Source organism: Rhopilema esculentum, chromosome 4 (assembly GCF_057945365.1).
Source record: "Rhopilema esculentum isolate cy_ngs chromosome 4, ASM5794536v1, whole genome shotgun sequence".
NCBI lineage: Eukaryota > Metazoa > Cnidaria > Scyphozoa > Rhizostomeae > Rhizostomatidae > Rhopilema > Rhopilema esculentum.
This window is the reverse complement of record NC_142818.1, coordinates 322,270-337,658: the sequence shown is the minus strand read 5'-3', so window position 1 is coordinate 337,658 and position 15,389 is coordinate 322,270. Positions and strand designations below refer to the sequence as shown.

The 15,389-nt window shown below is 37.7% G+C and overlaps 1 protein-coding gene and 1 pseudogene across 1 annotated transcript; both read right to left on the bottom strand.

The window, feature by feature from the left end:
• Positions 1-818: 818 nt before the first annotated feature.
• On the bottom strand, positions 819-3,520 carry LOC148960287 (52 kDa repressor of the inhibitor of the protein kinase-like). Its single transcript, XM_089116106.1, has one exon. It carries the CDS (start codon positions 3,388-3,390, stop codon positions 2,593-2,595), a length of 798 nt encoding a protein of 265 aa, XP_088972232.1. The 5' UTR covers positions 3,391-3,520; the 3' UTR covers positions 819-2,592.
• LOC148960286 (uncharacterized) lies at positions 3,413-5,208 on the bottom strand (annotated as a pseudogene).
• Positions 5,209-15,389: the final 10,181 nt, after the last annotated feature.

Genomic DNA, 15,389 nt, shown 5'->3' with positions numbered 1-15,389 from the left:
TGTAGCCGCCTTTAGTATTCTAAAAAAACAGGAAGCCTGAAACAAAGGATAGCTACTGGGAAATCAAACAAATTATACCATCACTTAAAAAAAACAGCGAAAGCGGTGTGTTATATCATTTTGGCTTGCTGACGTGGTTCAGGAATCTCCGATGAAAAACATCGTTGAGACTTCGATTTACAAAATTGTGTTGTATTAAATCTTTATGACGCGCCTCAAGATGCCAAAGGCTGATCGAAACAAAAAACAAGTCGCAAAAGAACTTAGGAAAGCAGCAGCAAAGCCAGGACAGGCAAAAATAACATCAATTTTTTCGCACCAATCCATCAGCAGAGGTGAGTATCGTGAAACAGATCAACCAGCTTTGTCTCCATCATCTGTAGGAACAAGCGAAAAAATTACATCTAAACCAGATGATACATCAAGTTTCACTGAAGCCTGGGTCGAGAGAAAGAATGATTTTACCTCCAACGATAGAGCAGGTAATGAAAGGAGTGGAAGATATTTTCACGCAGATTGGTTTGCAGCATTTGAATGGCTTGCATATAACAGAGATAGAAAAAAGCATTTTGTTCAGTTTGTGTAGAAATTATCTAGTGTACCAACACCAGAACTATCTGCTGGTTCAAAGATTTAATGTTAAAGTGCCAAGAGAACACTAAAGGAAACACAACAGTTGTATCCAATCCTTCTTCATTGTACACCTCAGTACAGATTACCTATCTCTCTATCGCCGTCTCTATCGCTTCTTACCTTACAATCGGACGATTTATATACTTTTAATCTACACGAACTAAATATGTCTACCAATCAGCATTTAGAAAAACAGGATGCAAATTTTACGTCAAAGATTTTTTATGAATAACTTTAAAATGCATATACGGATTAATAAATGTCGTTAAGCTGTTTGTTTAGACCGATGAATAGCTTGAGTCAGCCTATGATTAGCCTGAGTCAGCCCAAAACGCCGTTAACCAAGTCTATTACGGATACCTACACAAACATTAATTACGCAAGCAACTCTATGAATTAACAAAAAGAAAAAACAAATCTCTACACGATAAGCATGTACTGCAGTGCTATATTAAATGCGCTAGCATCAATGGAAAATCCCAACAGTTTGCACATCTCACAGCCAATCTCGGAAAGGAAACTTTAATTCAAATATGGTGAGGGCTTTGACAATTTGAAAAAAGGACAAGATAAAATGAAAGAGCATTAAAAAAGGCAAACTCACAAAGCTGCGGTATGTGCAATGGAAAAATCAAACTTATCAATTGCATCAACAATAACATCTTTGAAGCTTGAAAAGCAGAATTTAAGGATGCAAGGTTTAATTCGCATCTTCACACTGTAAAGACACTTTTGCGCCAGGGTGTTCCCATCAGAGGAGATACTGATGAAGATTCCAACATCTATCAGTTCAATTTAGATAAAGCAGTGACAGATAGTGGTCTAAAATTGCTACTTAAAGAGAAGCATTACGTTTTGGCACATGACATTTTTGAAGAGCAAAAACAGATGCTGGTCCTTGAAGCTAGGAGAGATTTACTTGGAAGGATTCGACCAGGGGCGGATCCAGGCTGAATTCTAACTAAAGCAAGACAAAACAAGGGCGTGGTCATTACCACGCCCAATTTTAATTTAAACCATGCCTGTTTTATAAAAGCTGCTTATATAATTACAAAAAATTGTGTAAAAATCATTTCTGTGGGAATTTCTCTTTGCATTGAAACATTTTAAACTAGAGGGAGGAAAAATAAACATTCTAAACATCGGCACGCATGGTTATATAAATTTATATTACAATTATGTATAGCTAGTTAGCTTTTTTAAACTAAATTCTAACAAATTTTTACCAACAAAGCAGTAAAACCTTGACGCTAAATGAAAAAGCATATCTTTGTTTTGTTTTGTTATGGATATTTTGCCTGTTTTGAAAAGAAGCTTTTTCAGTCGTTGCAAAAAATTATCTGTTTTTAAAATAAGAGATAATTTTTGGAAAAGACCTGACAAAATAAATCCCCATCAACAAAAAAAGCCCAGCATCTCATCAATGTCGACTAGATTATTTTTATTCCTCATTATTTAAAATTTGGACAGCATACACTACTATTTAAATAGGATCAGAGTTCAGAATGTCCAGGAGTTTCATCCTTCTTGGATGTTGCCGGGCGAACCTGTCTATAATGGAATCAACATCAAGAGATACTTCTCGATGGACATGGAGTAGAGCTATCCCATTCTTTCTAGATTCCGTCATCGAGTTTCGCAAATTTGTTCTTAAACGCCTCAGCACTGAAATAGATCGCTCACAAGAGCATGTAGTGACAGTAATTGTAGGAGCTATCTGCAGTGCAGTTTCTATATTAGGGAAAATCATTTCGTCGATAAACGGTAAGAGGTCAGAGATTGTTGATGGACGTCTTCCATGAAACATTTCCCAATAGCTCTCCCATGATTTCAATTCCGTAGACAAGTAGCGGGGCTCAGCAAGATCAGACTTAAACATAGAGAGGAAAATGGAGAATTTCTCTTGCCAGTAGGAGTCTTGGAGATTTTGCGGAAGTGCGTAATAAGCATTAAAAAGTTTTAGATTTTGATCAGAGAAGCGAGTGGAATTGTTGTAACACGACGAAAGTATTCAGATGGTGAGTCAGATGGTGTATTCGCACGAAGACTTTGGATTCTTGCAATGCGTGGTTTGGAAGCAGGGGTTCCGACTTTCTCTGCAATTTCAACAGCCTCTGCATACCACTGATCATGCAACTTATCAATATCACCTCGAATTCTTAGCAACATTGCATATAGCAATGATACCTTGTTAGCGCAAGCAGCAGTATCGAGAGAGACGGATTGCAGTTGCTTTGTTAATGGCCTGGTGACCTCTAACATTCTGCTAACGGCAACAAGACACACGATAAACTCAAAAGCAACTGTCCCATAAAACAAACCACTAGCATCTTTGAAATAATTACTGCTCCTGGTATTGTCACAGTTATCTTTCACCTTTTCTAAGCAAATGACAATTGCCTCGAAAAGTTCAATAAAAACGTCTAGGCTATCTATCCTTGTAAGCCAACGAGTGCGACAAACATCAATCAGACGCTCATGACGGGCAGTAGGCAAAATCTCTTGGATCATTTGTGTTAACAACTGAAAACGCTTTGGGTGTACATTGAAGAAAGCACTTACAGACCTGACGAGGGTCATCATATTTTGAACAACTTGGAGAGAGCAAGCAGATGCAACAGTGAGATTCAGAACATGAGATTTGCAGTGGACATAACGTGCTTGTGGATATTGCCGTTGAATGATCGTAGCAGCTCCACTACACTTCCCAGACATATTTGATGCCCCATCATAACCTTGACCGCGACAGTTGCTCATGTCAATACCCAAAATTTCCGCTGCTGTTAATCACCCCATAAACCTTCATCACAAGCAACAAGCCCAAGAAACTACTCGCGGACTAGTGATGCCTTGTCAACAAATTTCAAGACAATAGACATTTGTTCTACGTTACCAATGGTCAGCAAGCACTGAAAAATATTTTGCTGACTTGACTTCACTTGATAAATTCTCAGTTATCATGGCTCCACATATCTTAATAATTTCGTTCTGCGTAGTTTTAGACTTGTAAGTTGCAGAACGTGGAGCATTCGCAAAGTGATCTGCAAAGATTTTGTTATTGCCACATCTCACAAGAAAACTTAACAATGCCTGTAGATTCCCAGGGTTGTTTTTTGATTCGTTGTGGTGTTTTGCATCATCTCTGTGACTCCGAAGCCCAAAATTTTGCCGCCCACATGTTATTTTCCCCTTCGATTATGGGTTTCAATTTTTCTCTGTTCAACTGCACTTGAGCGGAGATAGCCTTGTCATACTGGACATTAATAGGAGTAACCTTGTTTTCCATGCACTGTTTGAATTGGCCAGCTCTGAGAGTGGCGGTTGCATGCACCTTAGATTTGGAATGATAATCCTTAAGCCGTTGACAAGCATTTGCCCAGTCATTAAGTGGCAGTTTGAATAAGTTGATGAGTTTTGATGAATTGTGAGTAGTCTCCCCTACAAACAACACACAATTTATGCAGAAGGCACCATTAGAGAGAGCATAATATCTTAGTCATGGAAAGGTCTCAAGCCATTGATACTGAAATTTGCACCCTGTTGAACATCTAGGGAAAACAAATGATGGATCTGGTTTTCACGTATTGCATAGCAGCTCATATTTCTTGCAATCTGAGATAGAGGAGACATTATGATAAAAGGTTCCAACATCTTTAGTACAGGAGGCAACATTGTTTTCAATGTTAATGTCCTGCTCTTCTGAAGAACAGGGCATAGTGACATCTACCAAACTGTTATTATTTGTTTGCTCTTTCAAGCATCTAGGCCTCTTGAAAGCCAAAGAATGCATGGTGGATTGCACAAGGTTGCCTTTTCTTTTTAATGAGGCTACAGGTTTACTGTGTATCTTAATCTAGGATTCAGCTTTAGTTGATGGCAAATCATTAGGCATTACAGATACAAAATATCTGCTTTGCAAACCCTCTTTTGACTGTAACGATCCAGTGTTTGCCACTTCCTGTTGCTTCTTAGATTTATGAAGAACAACATTTTTTTTAATTCCCGCTTTGATATCAGTTATCAGTGGAACATATCAATTCTTTGCCTCTGGGAATTTCTGGCTTTACAAGAACTCAACAGGTAAAGATGCACAACGGAAGATATGAATTCTTTCATGGATGGTAGACTTTGAGATCATTGGATACACAGTGCAATTAAATAGAGATTCACAAGAATTCGGCTGCAAAATTTCATCATTGCCATTTGTTGGAAAATAAGTCTTGATGGGAATTCCAATTACACTAGAAACAGCAAGTTCTTGGCAATGTGAAGAGCCTCTTTATAAACAGATGGAAGATGGTTGTTTTTCTCAAATAAGTCAGCAGCCTTGAAAGACAACATCTTTGCAAATGTATTATTCAGATTTGAAATCCTTTTCTGACTCTTAAGGTAATCAAGAACAGGATGAGAAGCTTAAAAGTGAGCATACTGATAGAGCTCAATGGAAGTAAGACACCTCAAACATGTTGCCAAGGTCTCATCGCCAATCAGTGCAATAGAGCAGGCATTATATAAACAATTACCATCTCCAGTTGCTCTAAAGATAAAATTAATGGGAAATTGAAATAAAAAATATTAACATCAAGTGCTACATTTTATGCTTGAAATAAAACTTAAGATGTGTATGATGCATTTTATGCACGAAAATCAATGTAGCTTAACAATAAATGTTAATGTGTTTGAATGTTTATGTGAATATATATTATGTTTTATATACAGGTTATGTCTGATGTAGCTTATAAGGTGAGGTGGACATTTTTCTGACAAGTAAAATAAAATAAAATGAAAATGTAATAAAGAAAGTAACTGGCTTTGAAAAAAGCAAACATTTTATGACATACTAAAAGCTTTTTCATCTGACACTTCTCAGAGCATAAAACATCAGAATCATGGTCTAAAAGAGCACTATGAAAAATATATACCCAGTTGTGGATCAAAATAGCCCAATCAGGAAAACGCAAGCACAAGACTGGTATGGTTGACCAATCAAAGAAAGTAACCTTTGCTGTTTATGATAATTCTAGGATGTTTAATAAATACAAAAAATAGTTAAAAATTCTAAGAAAAAAGTAGCAAAAGAAAGAAAAAGTTAGGATTAGTAACACATTAGAACATAGCATGTCTTTTCTCCTTTTTGTCAAAATCAAAACATGAATTCTTTTACAATGAAGCAAAACCAATTCTTTGATTTGATACAAAACCTTTATAAATAATCTATTACATATGTTCATCGATACATTTATAAAAATACAATTGCCTGATGTTTGCATTAAATGTAGTCAGAGTTGCAATTCCTGATTAACATATTAGGTATGTTGCACATCATATCTAAAGCTCAGAAATCAAGTATGAAAAGGATAACACAGATCTCCAAAACATATTTTTTGCTTAAATTGTTGATTTTAAGGTTGATGTCTTTAAGACATTGGAATTTAGGTATGCTTTATAAATGAAAAGCATTATCAAGTTTATTTTAAATACTGGCTTGAAAATTGGTGCAATGCAATTACTTTCACTACAGACTTTGAGATGACATTTATGTTAATCAAAGACTATATTATCCTATCCTTCATGAAAAATATATGCTAATCTTTGTCACAGTGCAGAACAGGCAGAAAGCATTTATTAGGTTGCAAAGTTGGGCAAGACGCGGTAAACAAATTGCAGTTAGGCATGTGAATACTGTGGTAGTAGGCGTTTCTGTTTACAAATTTATATTGATTGACAAAACTTTTTGAACCAAAATTTTATGAGCATTTTTACTTTAAAACAACATAAAGCTAGAATGACAAGGCTATATGGTTAATTGTCAGTTTGTTTTTTATTAATAGCTAATCATTCTGTCATGCCAATTAATAGGAAAGTTTTTACTTTCTTGCCCTTTCAGTCTAATTTTTCTGCCCGAACCCCAGGAGTTTACCTCGAATATTCTTGTCTGACAGGGGGGTCCAGTCAGGGTCAAGGCTTGATTCGATCAAACTTTCAAAATTAATCTACTTGCAAGGATAATTTTTCAACAATCTCTTACCGAACTGGACAACGATTTCCAGCTCTCTTTGTTTCTCTTCTAGGAATCTGTAGCTGAGCGACACTGCAAATTTTCAACGCTCGGCCTAAGCCATCAGCACCGCCGCGCCATAGTTCTTCCCATTCCTCGCTGCCTCTTCCTTTTTCCTCTCCATCCACGTCTCGCACACACCTCTCAACTCTTTAATCTTTTCGGTCTTACTGCTACTGTCTGGTTTTGAAAGAAGTACCTCAAGGTATAAAAGCTGGGAATTCATCCTCATTACATATGCCGCAAAATTTCCCGCCATGCAGCTACAGGAATTAAAGACCAGCAGTCCTTGCTTTTTAGTCTGGACCACCAATGCAAGATTGAAATTTCACCCTTTCCCGGCGCAGAAGCCCGAACCAAGCTTCAGTAGGCCATGAAAATGATTGCCTAGCTTCGGTTCAAATTTGACAAATACTCCCGCCAGTTTTGAGCTTTAGTCAACTTGAACTGTGATTGGAGAGAATCTTATTTTTTGAATCTGAGGCCCGGATCAAACATCGCATTTTACATGTGTCGAATGCAATTAGTGAATTAAATGCTATTATGATATTATTCGACATACCCTGTCGCATTATGCGACATTGGTGCTCTTTCAATTCAAAGGTCGCATTTTATAAGTGTCGAATACAATGCATAATTAAGTGCATCATTAGAATAATCAATTACAAGCTGATCTCGAGACTCAGCATGCGTACTATGGCTTGCCTTAAGGCCGATTTCCATTTGAAATTTTTTGTATAATGAACCGCCCAAATCCGAGTATACGTAGTTAAGAACCACTGTTAAGTGGCCGAGCTCACAAAAAATTTGAGACCCTATCAACTTTCTGGCGCTCACAACGGACCCAAATTCGAGACCACTTGATTATCACTATGCATGCTCAGATTTGGGCGCTACGCCAGCGCGCACAAAAAATATCAAATGGAAATAGGCCTTTAAGCACTCCAAAGTTGATTGTCCTTGCCAATTGAGTTTTTGAGAATTTTTATGTTTGCCGATATTTGCATTTTGAAGACGCCATGGGTTGGATCGTTTCGAAATGTGTTGCCTACTGAATATTCTTTGAAAGATATATTTTCAATGTTTTTTCTAAATGTCTGTTTGAATCTCTTTTCACTGTACTCTTCCTACACCATCTTCAAACACCCTGTAATCTTCCCACACCATCTTTAAACACCAACTGCAAGATGGATAATAAAACCCGTGCTGTGTTCTTGCCCTGCGGCGCTAAAAGGATCATTATACAAGTTTTAATAAAATACTTCTTCTTACAATCGCAATATAGTGCTTGTTCTATCATTTTCTGTCTATCTTTTGATAATATGCAATAACATGGCCCTGTGTACATTATTTATTGGCGCCATTTTGCCACAGATTTCAACAAGATAAACACAAAGTCAATCGGAACAAATTCTGGGAGAGCTAAATACTTATAAAACTTTTTAAGAAACTGTTATCTGGATGACAGACAACGGATTAGAAGCGTTTTAAACAATCTAAGGGAAGACGTAACGAAGCTGGTTGTTGTATAAGTTCTGTACTGTGCAAATTTGGTGCCTTTTACGCATGGCTAGATTCTATGGTTTCTCACTACCCTCGATTCTGCGCACCTTGTCAGAAAGGCTATTTTCTTTTATTCGACACAATAAATTCGACGTTTGCCGTGACGCCTTTTCGAATGGCATACAAGTCGAATAAAATTGCATTGTATTCGACACATGTAAAATGCGACGTTTGATCCAGGCCTGACTAATGCTCCCGCGATCCCGCGATTACTCTTAAGGGATCCTTGGGTCAAACTTGTTTTCATATACGTGTATTATTTTACGGAATGAAAGCTCGCGAGATCTAGGAATGTAGCCAATATCTCCAAACAAATTGACCAAGCCTTAAAAATTTTTAGAATCCATTACTACGAAAAAAGCTGATTTTATACTTTTTTGAGGAATCCTATAGAGGCAAACAGGTTTTCATTTGATTTTTGCATTTAACCAGATACTTGAATCATGCTCCTCCGCAAGTAAGCATTGAGTGCGCGCATCCCCGCAGTTTCCTCCCACAACTGACTAAAGCATATGCTTTAGTTGCATTAGTCTGGATCCGCTCCTGGCTGTATGCTGCATCAGCGTACTGGTCAATCCCTCTTGCAGAAAGTGCCATACGGCTTATCAAATGCTGGCCCTTCCTACCAGCAAATGATAGGTATGTGTCTATCTGGTCTCTCTACTGAAAGAGTTTTGGCATACATTGACGATAATGATCTTTAATTCAAAGTTTCAAGAACATATTGAGATCTAGCGACAGTCTTTGATCGTTTGCAATCTGCAAATCTCTCAAAAGATCAAAATGTGTATTTGCGTCAGAATCAGTTGATTTTCTGGGATATGAGTTCTCGAGTAGAGGTATTCAGCCACAGCATAATTTAACCGCAGCTATTGATCAATTTCCTCCACCGGAGTCAGGAAAAGAATTAACGCGTCTTTCTGAGTTGTCAGGGATCTCTATCGGAGCTTTATTCAGAACAACGCAGCTATCAGTGAACCGCTTAACAAACTCACCTGCGATAATAACAACTTAATTTGGACCAGTCAATGCGAATCTGCTTTGAAGGAACTGAACCAACAATTAATTTTCCAGCCTGCTCTAGCATTCCTAAAGCTGAATGAAACAGTTACAGGCGAAGTTGACGCTAGTTATTATGCTACGGGTGGTGTGTTATCTCAACTTGGAAACGATAGCTTTTTACATCCTGTACTGAATTATAGCTTAGACCCCCTAACTCCATTTTGTTATAGCCTCGTTTTGATTAGAAACCACATTTTTTGTGATAGTTGATAGTTTTTTGTTGATCGATATAGCTTGCATTCGCACAAATGTTTTTCTCTATCGCAAAGATATTCTCTGAATGTGTTGATTAGGATATTTTACGACATGGTAACACCTCCGACGGGACATTGGATGTCTGTGTTATGATTTTGAGAAGTGGAGTGCTAAAAGCAATGGGATCAACCGGTGATAAAAACGAAGGAACTGGCGCTGGTGTAGGAGGCGATGAATCGTCACAAGAAATTGATAGTTATTGTATTGATGGACCAGAAGATAGTTTAAAGAATCAATTAGAAGTTCTTATTGAAGATCGGGAACTGATAATGGTGGCAATGGAAGATTTTATTATTGAGCTAAAGGATATTTCGGAACTTGATGATGGTATTGAGGAACAAATTGAGTCAAGAATAATGGAGTTAAAGCTGATTGTAGAGCCAATGTTGATGGATATAAAATCAGTGTCGAAGGATATTCAAGAGATAATGAAGAAATTGAATTTAAGTCAGAGTTGGTAAGAGAGTACACAACAAGACGTTCGTATGGTGCAAAAATAGGTATGTTACAAATGTTCAAAGAAGAAACAGAATGATTCTTCTCGACAAGCAGCTGGTAAGCCTACTACTACTGATTCACTTTTCTCAATGAATTCACCCCATGAAGGAAGTTTTGGAAATGAACAAGGACACAGCCAGTATCTTGTTGTAGGTTTTGAAAGACAGTATTCTATGTACCAACCTTGGGGCAGCCTTTTAACCCCCATATGCAAAGTTATCTCCCACACCCTCACTGGCAACCTCAGTATTCACCGAGTATGGGAAGAAAAAATACTGGGGAAAATTTGACTAGTAAATTAAGGTTGCCAAAACTTGAATTGAAGTCATTTGATGGGAATATGATGAATTGGATGGACTTCTAAGATTCTTTTGAAAGGAATATTCATTTGAATTTTTCATTGTGTGATGTTGACAAGATGTCTTACCTTAAGGCATCTTTTAAGGGTACTGCTTGTCATGCGATTACGGATTTGCGAACTGATGGGGACAAAGGTAAAAGCATTATCTGTATTAGGGACCTCTGAAGAACAGTATTCTTTAGTTATTGTACCAGATTTAATGAAGAAGATACCAAGTTTAACTTACCATCAGAAGAACAATTACTGTAGACCATGATTGGACCATGAGTGAATTTTTGAACAAGCTCAGAGAGGAACTCCTGTTCAGGGGTATGGATGAAGCAACACTAAGCGTGCAGAATTCAAGAGAAGAGAGGAATCCTAACAAAGGGAAAGCATTTGCTATTTCACCAAATGCAACTTGTGCTTTCTGTCTTGGAGAGCACATAAGTGCTGACTGTTCTGTTGTCACTGAAGTGAAGAAGAGGAAGTCAATTTTGATGAGGTACAAGAGATGTTTTTGCTGCTTGAAGAAAGGTCACCGCGTCAACGATGGCTACAACAAGAAGCCTTGCAGCAAGTGCAATGAAGGGGTGCATCACCCTGTGATATGTGACAAAGAAGAGAGTGTTCCAAATATGCATGTTGTTACACCTGGTGGAATAGCGTCTAAAACTGTGTTAGCCAAAGTGAATGTCAAGGGAAAGCCAAGTATTACTTGCAGATGTCTGTTGGATACAGGGTGTGATAAGACAAACATGTTGCAGAAAATGGCTAATTTGCTGAAATCCAAGTCATTAAGACAGGAAAGAAGGGCCATGGACACTGTGCATGGAGAAAGGCAACACATCTGCTCAGTGTACAAGATAGAAGTAAAAGACATGAGAGAAACGTTGAAATTTGAAACTGAGGTGTCCACACTCAGCAAGCTGACATCTGTCAAGAATGTGAAGCCCCAGATTTTAAAGAAAAAGTTCAATCATTTGAAGAACCTGGAATTTTCAGATATTTCGAATGACGGAGAACTTGAAATTGATGTCATCATTGGATTTGAAAACCTTTGCAAGCTGAAAACAGGAAACATGAAATGGGGAAGTGCTGGTGATCCTGTTGCAGAAGAAACAACACTGAGCGAACTCCATCGTGTGTATAACCCCGAAAATGTGGGTTTTCAACCAAAAATCTGGCACTGGATTTCTCACTAGTGTATACCGTAAACCCACATTTTCGAGGTTATACACTCGATGGAGTTCGCTTTGCCCAAAACAAAGAGAAATCAGCCTCATCAAAACGCTTACACATAGGGCACTGATGATTTGTGCCAAGTCTAAACTCGACTCGGAACATGAAAAACTAAATAAGATTTTTCTGAAGAACGGCATCATAAGGATTTTATTTCAGTTCACATTAAGGAGAAGATAGGAAATTTCTCGGCCGACGTAAAATTTGGTCCTCGAAAGTGCCCGGTCTATCTAAAACTACCCTGGATCGGTGACAGTTCCCTACGGTTTGAAAGTCAAATAAAACAGGCCATTACAAATTGTTTCTTTGCAGTCAACCCACGTTTTGTTTATAGTACGAAAAAGGCCCTTTTGTCCATTCAAAAGGACTGCGTTCCTGTCACACAAAAAAGTTCCGTTGTATATGAATTTACGTGCCAGTGTGATTTTGGCTACGTAGAACGCATTACCCAAATATTGGAGGATAGAATAAAACAACATGTTGCGTCTAGTATTAGAAACAAATCTGGTCCCCAAAAAGAACAGCTACCTCGGTCTTGTAAATCTAAAATTACAACTAAAACCCAGATTGTGCAAAAAACTATAATGGCGACATGTTTCGGATTATTGGTAAAGCCCGATGGTCGTTCCACCAAGCAGTTTTGGAATCTATCTACATAAGCACGAAAAACCGCTACTGTGTAGACAAAAGGAGTTCGTTTTCACCTTAAGACTCCATTGGTAACATTCTCAACAGGCAAGCGGCACTGATTGGTCAACCTTAACAGTCATGTGCTCGTGTTTCTGATTGGCCTATTTCGATCCACAACTGGGTATATATATTTCCTAGTGTAGAGTTTTCGGTCTATGTTCTGACGTTTTAAACTCTGAAGAGTGTCAGACGAAGAGCTTTAGTTTACTAAATGTTTGCTTTTTTCAAAGCCATTTACGAAGTATTCTCTTACGAGTCTCGACTACGGCTACAGAATTGAAATTCATAATCATTTCACAATCACAGAAAACTGTGCTTTTTAAGTGTTTTATATTTTATGATCTATTGTAAACTGAAATTCACTGTTGAAAACGAATGAATATAAATTTTCATACAATATTGTTCCTTTGCTTCTTTTGAAATTCAAATAATCGCCTTTATTTTATGAGGTCTATGAGGTTTATGAGTAGCTGCGCTGGCACCAAAACAACAACTCATGAACCATAATTAGTTGCTTTTAAAACAATTTGGATCGCAGCCCCCGCATGGCTGTAAACCTGCTACCTCTAACTAAATTTGCCTTTATTTTTGGACGAAATGGCTTTCTTGACGCCTCCCGTCGGGTTTTGCTGTTGTTAAAAATCAGAAGTACTTCGGCCTAAAAATTTTATAGCAGGAAGAAGGTAGATTGGTTTCAATGTAGTTTTTGCTAAAAATGGCCTTTAGATTATGCCCGCTCCCAAAAGATTACGACCTTTTGAGTCATATTTAAGCTTTTGAGTCTGACACTCTTCAGAGTATAAAACGTCAGAACATGGAATAAAACACTAAGCAAGGAAATATTTATGTACCCAGTTGTGGATCGAAATAGGCCAATCAGAAACGCGAGCACATGACTGTTGAGGTTGCCCAATTAGTGCCGCTTGCCTGTTGCAAATGTAACCAATGGAGTCCTAAGGGCTAGATGGAACGACGGTCGGGCTTTGCCAATAAACCGAAATATGTCGCAATTATAGTTCTTAGCATAATCTAAGTTGTAGTTTTAGATCTGCAAACCGAGATGGCTGTTTTTTTGGGGGGTAGGCTTTTTTCTAATGCTACAAGGAGCATGCTGTTCTATTCTATCCCCCAAATTTTTGTCCTGTGTGTCCTACGTAGCTAGAATCACACTGGCTCGTAAACTTTTGATAACGGAATTTTTTTAGGTGCTCAAGTTTACTGTTACGTTCAAGGTTACGTTTTCAGAGTCGTCAATGAAAGCCCTCGCCCAATTCCTTTTTCGTCACGCTTCACATATTAGATTTGACTAATAAAAACCAGCCCTTCTTCCTGTATCTTTTGAAATTTAAAGGAAATCATTTTTTGTAATTTTAAAAGTTTTTGGGTGCCAAACAAAATTATAACGTTTTTGTGTTTAAAAAGTTCCTTCAAAACCAGGAAACCAACCAAATCTCATTATATGTTTATTTCTATAGCAATGTAAGCTAATAAACGATTGAGGGTTTTGGTTTCATTGTAACCGCGCAACAAATTCTTAGTGTCTATTTCATACAGAGTCTTGAAATTTCTGGATCCTGAATGGACTAACATTAAATTGTCGATCACAATTTTGCATTGAACAACCAAAATTGTCCAATTATCTAACAACCACAAATTTTCCAATTAACTAATGCCGATGCAAAACATCAAATACCGGTAAAGTGGGATGTTTAACTTCCATTTAATCAGGTCCTAGTTTACACTTTCTTTGCAAATTTCTAGCTGGCAGCCATTTATTTGCATTTTATCAATGCAGAACTGTTGAGCATTTCTTGTTTCCACTTAAGAAGACTTACTGCCCTTGTGAGGTAAACGCTTTATAGCACTCACACAAAGTTTGTGAGATAACATTATTTTAATTTTACATGCTATTGAATGATCTTCTTAAACTGAGATTACATGTTCAAAAATTCCAGAATTCATTTCACCATGCAAATGGCCAATTAAGCGGCAAACTGAGGCTAGAGTAACACTATACCGGATTCCTATCGGAGCGTAGCAGAGCTGAGTAACTTCTACTCTAGAGTGATATTTGGAGTAGCAGTTACACTACGACGCACCGCTCGCTCATACGCCTGCACACACACATTCCTCTGCATTTCCGGTACACAATGCAGTGTGCTTTTGTAAACTCATGCATAAAGTGCACCAGATTAAATTATTTGTTGATGATCTTTTCAAAGCTGTGTGATGTTGTTATTTTGTTTTCAATAACTACTGAATAAAAGGACGAAAAAAAACCCTGAAAACTTAGAGTTAAGTGATGAGGTTCGTTGGATGGATAGTAAGATTGTTTTGCTATCTGATGTGTTTAAGCATGCGTTTCGTCAAGGACCATTTCAATGCAATTTGGGAAGAGATGCAATTGAACTACGAAATGTTGGGACGATTTTCGTTGGGCATTATCCAACAGCAACAAGCTCTCAGAAATCACAATTTTTGTGTACGAAGAACGAGTACACTATGTGACTCATCGTGTAATTTAAGATACGGATATAGCGGCAATAAAGTTTTGATTGGTAAAAATTTTCAATTTTTTCATTGTTTTTCTTCGCATATAAGTGTCCTGTGCGCCTACCTTGAAGCTACCTCCGCACGCACTCTAATTACTGAAAATTCAAACTGAATCCTAAATGCATCCAGGTAGTACTGTTAATAGAAGTAAACTAAAGCCACACCGCGCACCTTTTATAGTTTTAATTAAAAAAGCAAAAGCTCTGTCGAGGACTTTTACAGACAAGCTATCTAATAGTTTAATAGCCTGAGCCTTACTTACTACCGATATAGTTAGGGGTCTGGAACTTAGGCTCATAGCCTAACAAACTGAAAAATAACCAGCAGAAAAAAAAATTATTCAAAAGAACGTCGACTGTAGCACATCAAAAGTAGGGGTTAGCGAACCGGAGTCAAGGGAGGTACGTCCTCTTTTTAGTAAAGCGCTCATTGTTTTACTGGTTCCCTCTTAAGAACTTGTAGAGGGGACCCCATTTTTCTAGGAACCAGTTTCCC